We start from the raw sequence: 6361 nt of genomic DNA, 5'->3' as shown, positions 1-6361 counted from the left end.
ATATACACACACGGCGCACGAGTTCCGTAATTACACAGAATTTTCCGACTAACGTCTGTCGGCTATCTTAATCGCATCGGGAGGAAGTAGGCTGAGGATGAAGGATGAAGGACTGCGGACGAAAAATATGTTTGAACAAGCAGCAGCAGCAGCAGCAGCAGCAGCAGCAAGGGAAGAATCATGGCTACACGACTAGTCACAATTATTCTTCGCAACGCAACGCGTAATAATTCAGTTTCTCATAAGCGCTGTCTCTGTGAAAAGAAACGCGCGAAAAGAAAAGCGCTACGGGTATCAGGTGATACGCGCTAATTACGTGTTGTTCGCTTAATAATTACGACACACACCGGGGCTCTCGCGTACGATTAATCAAGCCCCTCGTTTCGCCGTATATAGCCACGGGAATAATTGAAGTTTTGACGAGTTCCCACTCTAATGATATCGTTCGAGTAATAAGAAACCACTGCGTGCAGATTCACGCCCTGCTCCACCTCCACCTTGAATGTCCTTGAAGATGAAAGGGTGAATTGGCGCGTGGATCGATGATCGTTAATTACCTCGAGGAACCTTGACGAAGATGGCAGTTGGTAAATCGTTACACGAATCGATAAAATGTTTGTTCTGTATGGCGAGACTCTTGAAGATTTGAGAAGAGTTTTATAGCCGAGAGTCACGCGATCTCTCAAGTTACTTTTAAAATATTACAACTATTAAAAAGTTTGCAAATTAAAAAATATTTATAGGATGATTTTTTATTTTTGGATGCAAAATCTGTTTGTGTTTGGCATTAAGATTTGGAAAAGTAAAAATTGTTACGCGTCACATCATCACTTTAGTTGACAGGATGATAATAATTTTCTGCAAGTGTTATTTTATTTAAGGCGTTATTTACTTTATAGCGTTAACTTGAAAATCGAGTCGATTATTTGAGTCTGTATATTAAGTTTACAACTGATCTTTTTAAATTCTTAAAATGGTTTTTGCCTTTACGTCTATTATTTGAATTAACATATGTGACTTGATAAGTCAAAAAATCATATTATTCACAATTCTACGTTCTGCACGATTAATCCTTATTTACCTTCTTCGACACGTACGAGATTATTAACCGCAAAACACATAATTAAACCAGCAATCGTACTATTAATTAATCGACGCTTAGAAACCGGAATTTATTCCGGAATGTGGAATCGATATATTAACTTTTATTGTTGATCGTAATCGTTAGCACAGATCGTACTGTATCAACGCGGGCGTGTACTAACGTATTTTATGTTACGTTCACTTTTTTTTGAAAAGTCATATACTGTCATATGTTATAACAGGTGGCACAGTATTGTAATATAAAATTAGGAACTTATGTAAATTCCCCGTTACTTTTATCAATTTACTCCAATTTTGTACATGCGAATGTTACGGAATTGACGAAGTTGAAACGAGATGAAGTTTATTATCTTCCTCAGTATATTTTTTGACAGTTTAACATAATATAAAAAAGAAACATTACAATTATTTTACGCGAATTGTGAGTTCTAAAAAGAGCATGCGATTCTAAACTTGATATTGTCTTAAAAGATAACTAATCAATATTCATAGTTCATTCTTATCTTAAGATTGTTTCGAGATGCTAATAAGATTTTTGATTTTGTGATCGGCTTATGAAATCTTACGAATGTACTCAAGACTGGTCTTAAATAAATATATAAATTAAATATAAGACTCGAACTATGAACATATCGGTCTTTGTTTCTCATTTGTCTATCCTTTTTCGGGATAATTCCTTTTACTTGACGTTTTCCATTTGAAGGAAAATCGCGCAACGTGACGCATCACACGTGCGAAATTGCGCATGCGTGCGCATGTGCACCGACACGGAGCTTGGAGTGCTCGGAGTGCTCGGAGTGCTCGGGATCTTTCGCGAGGACGGGCAGCGGAACGGTTTGCGTTAAGGCCCGAGGCCCGAGAGAGAGAATCAGAGAATCAGTCTCGATCGCCATGGTAACCGTGCTGAGTCGCGCCCGCCTCGTCGTACGTACTCACGTACTGTCCGTCATCAAACTCCGATCGTGCGGCTTCGTGAGATTTCGTATGCGTTCGGTCGGTCTCGCGCACGCTCGGTTGACTCCGCCGCGCGCGAGCGAGGCCAACCAGTCGGAGTCGAGAGTATAGTCGCAGTCGAACAGTTCTCCGCGCGATCAGTTTGATTTCGCACGTAGCTGTGTCGCGGTCGGCCTTCTCAGGTGTTCCGGCGCGGCGTGTTTTGCCTACGTCAACGCACGCACGCACGCACATACGTACGTACGCAGTTCTTACCCGACATCTTGTTGTGCCTCGATTCTTGCGTGTAGTGTGACTCGACACACGTCTAGTCGTCGTCGTTGCTCCGAAAGCGCGACGGTCCTTTAACCGAAACCGAGCACGTTTTGATAAACCACGATTACGGAGTGTATTTTGTGAGAGAGCGCCGCGCCGCACGGCCTGTGAAGGCGCCCTGAAGGCAAATACCTGTGTAAGTCCGCCGACTTTCGAGCCAGCCGAGTTGAGAGAGTCTTGTTTTTCGTTTCGGCGGTGTTTCTTCAGCACATCCTTTCGCGCGTTTTGCATTTCCAACGCACGCCGAAACGTTCGCGATTCACGGACTGGAGATTATTCGCGCGAGACGCCAGGATGATTTGTTAGTGTAATCAGGAGCCTTCGTCTCCCGTGTTTCGTGAAACATGGTAACGTGGTATCGTGGTATCGCCGGGACTATGAAAGAACTCCCGTTCATTTTCGCCGTCATAATTGGAGTGTGACGCATCCGAACCTCTAACCTCTTACGCGTCGCGATAATTCGTCGCGCGCGTGGTCACGTTGTTGACAGTGTCCTCGGAACCACCTGTGGATCTCTTTACGTTTACTTTATATTAGTATATAATACAAGTGACAGTGACATCCATTTGCGACACCGAAGCTGTGAGAAGTTGTCGGCGATGCCGGCGACGACGACGACGACGACGACGACAACGACGACGATGACGACGGCGACGACGACGACGACGACGACGACGATGCGTGATAATTAAAGGCGCGCGAGGGTCTCTGGGAGAAGTCTCGCCGTAAACGTACACGCTCGCTGGCTGTTAATCGCGATCGATTGATGATGACCATGTTCGGCACCCTCGTGCAGAGGTTCACCTCGCCGGTGACCTCGCCGACGAGTCCGCGACGGCGATATAAGTCGCCGTTGCGCTGGGAAGTGCAGAGCGACCCGGAGGACGACCCGGCTGCGCCCGTGAGGAAATCCAGGGCCAAGCATCTCCTCGACAAGCGCAAGAGCAAGAGCAGGTCGCGCGGACTGCATTCCTCGCAATCAGACCACCTGCAGATATGTAACTCCGGCAACAGTAGCTGGCACGACATCGCCTTTCCACCATTGCGAGGTACGAAGAGTCTCGGCAGGCTCGACGGCATGAAAGAGGTGAGTCCATCCTCAAGGACGTTATCTTTGCAAGGATGCGCGAGTGTTTTTATGTTTTTACCTCGAATCCAGGATGATTCGATCCGCATGCGAAACACTCCGACGCGATAGCGGATTTCGGAGTAGAGGATGATAGCTTCCGCTTTTATGCAACATCTGCAAATAATAATTAATAATAATTGTAGATGATTTTGGGCCTCCGAAAGATGTTTTTGAATTTGTTAGATTATGTAATACATATGATTCGTCCCGGAAGTGAATTACGAATTCTCCGTACTGTCGGACTCCGATCGCGTTTTGCGATCTGTACATCCTTACTCATTTTTTGCGCTACGTTTTTATTATCGCGCAAACATACCGTTGAAACATTAAACGGCAAAAATTGTAGCGGACGATAATAATTGACGATAATCATTATGGTTTCAATTCTTTCTTTACTTCTTTACGTGAAACCAGTCGATGTACCTTATAATGCTCCTGATGTCAGGATATGCGTTAGGCAAAATGTAATTCTAAATAATCTCGTTAATTTATTTAAAAAACAGCGAACAGAATAAAGATTTAATTTAAAATTATAAAATATTTCATAATTTTTTGGACAGAAATACTTTTATTTTAAAAGACATTCTTTGACAATTATTATTATTATTTTCATTACGCACTTAACTTTCACATTTACACACTTAACTTTAACAATTATTATTATTATTATTATTCATTAATTTTGTCGAGCCGAATAGGTAGCCGAATACCCTGATCAAATTTTAAACAATAACATTCTCATATCTTTGTGCGAATTTTATTATAATGTTACTCAAAATCCCCACACTTCAAACAATAAAGAACAATTTGCACCTATTTTATTTCGTTTTTTAGCGAGGATATAAAACACAGTAGAGGAAGGGTGAAAAATTATACATTGACAGACAGAAGCGTAAATTAATCGCACATTTGCGTATTAAGCGAAATATCATAATCGATTCGCAAACTTTACTTCTGTATAATCATAATCCCGCTTGATATCTAGTAACGCAAGTTTTTACATCTTCAAAACGGATCAGTTTCACTATGAATGTATTTGACGCAACGATCCGTTACATATTAACGATCTTCGGCTGCGCAAGCTATCGAAAGTGCTCGGAATCGGATCATGACGCATGTCTGCAAAATGTCGGAGGTATCTTACGCGTCAATTATTTTACGAATTTATGGATTGGATAATCTGCTGTTCCAGTAGAGTAGGTACCAGGCATTCGTAACTGGCAACAACCACATTCTATATCGTATGCGTATGTGATTATGTGTATGTGTTTACGTAGGACAGGTTGAGAGGTAAAAACGATAGTCTCGCGAATAGACAAAAACGCGCGCGCTTTTCTACGTACACTCACCTTCTTGTTAACAATATTAAAATTACGCGAAATTACGTTGATGTTACGAACAAAGAAATCGCTACGATGTGAATCAAGCACTAGAGTCTATCTATAATAATAATGATGTTATGTGAAATCAGCAAACCTGGAATTACTTTCAGTGATGTGGCAATGTTTTTTTCACTAACAAAGACAATAGAATTTATATAGACTCCATCAAATTAATAAATAAAAATTTACGTAGAAAGAACGAGTTTGTTGAAACATCTAAAAATTTAAGTGTGTACAGGTTTGAGAATAATTTTGTTAGATCATGAAAATAATTATATAGGATTCAAACATGATGAACAATGCAAAAACATTTTAGGATCTAGCTTGTCCTACATATTATCGTATTATCATTAAATTAAAATTATTTTCAGATCTGTATCTAGCTAAATTTTTAGACTTTAGCAATTAGTATAATTTAATAAATAATTAACAATTTTGTAAATAATATTTTATCCGAAATTTTTTATTGCGCTATATTAAGCTCTAGAAATAAATATACGGTTATTTTTTTGGGAAAAAACAATCTCGTTTTCCCAAGGTTTATTGCCAGACTTTTTTTACAATTGGGTGCCTTTGTGATTTCATTCGGATGAACTTTGTTTCTCTTTCTTTAATTGAACGAGTTCAGACGTTACAATGCGAATCTCGCACAATCTGATTATATAATTACTTTACTAACGTAACACATCGGTTTTTATATTTATACATACGTAGTTCGCAAGTTCACGTAATAAGTCGGTTATGTATTGTGGTATTATTTTCCTTCCTCTCACGTGCGTTACATCTTAACTGTTTGTTTTGAAAGTAGCATAAATTACCTTTCATATACCTTTTACTTTGAAAGTAGTGAGGGTCAATTTTCGAAAATTACCGAAATAGAGTACGTGACACATGAAAAGATTCTTAAAACACAAAATCGGGACGTCAATGTATCGTAATTTGCAAATAACGAAAAAAAAAGAGAATTAGCTGCAGGAATACGAGGTTCTAAAATATGCATTTTTTTTATTTTCAAGATTATATTTTATTTTTTTAACTTAGTTTATTGGGGAATTGAGACATGCCGCTTAAATATGGAATATCGAAAAATCTTAAAAGTGCACGCAAAAATTAATCCGAATATTTTTACTTATGTAATATTTGAAAAATGTAGTGCTACTGTCGGAATAAGAAACGGATATCTTATTCGCGTGTTTGCATTGACGTGTAAACCGACCAGATACGAATGAAAAAATGTTGGCCGCAGTCTCGAACGCGAGTTGACACTTTACGGATTGTTTGTTTACTGTCGTGCGAGGTCGTCAGCGATGATACTTGAGGTACATCGATCACGCATTTGCTACGTAGAAATACATATGTACGTGTGTTTGACTATCAATTTACGTTATCTGCATTTATATTATCGTTGTTATAACTAATTCGATAACTTTACACATTTAGTAGGACAGATACGAGGGGAAAACAGAGATGAGGAATT

The 6361-nt window shown here is 39.7% G+C and overlaps 1 protein-coding gene across 4 annotated transcripts in view; it reads left to right on the top strand.

Moving 5' to 3' along the window:
* The window catches only part of LOC108691319 (rho GTPase-activating protein 20-like), a 198887-nt gene that overhangs the window by 96535 nt on the left and 95991 nt on the right, over window positions 1-6361 (top strand). The window contains exon 1 of one of the 4 annotated variants that reach the window (XM_018198997.1): window positions 2205-3460. The exons of the other annotated variants lie outside the window; for them this stretch is intronic. Coding sequence (XP_018054486.1) covers window positions 3140-3460 — 321 coding nt within the window. The 5' untranslated portion in view covers window positions 2205-3139. Of the gene's footprint in view, window positions 1-2204; window positions 3461-6361 lie in introns of those variants that run through there. 4 annotated transcript variants of the gene reach the window in all.

The sequence above is a fragment of the Atta colombica genome, unplaced genomic scaffold (assembly GCF_001594045.1).
Source record: "Atta colombica isolate Treedump-2 unplaced genomic scaffold, Acol1.0 scaffold45, whole genome shotgun sequence".
NCBI lineage: Eukaryota > Metazoa > Arthropoda > Insecta > Hymenoptera > Formicidae > Atta > Atta colombica.
This window is presented reverse-complemented; position numbering and strand designations above follow the sequence as displayed.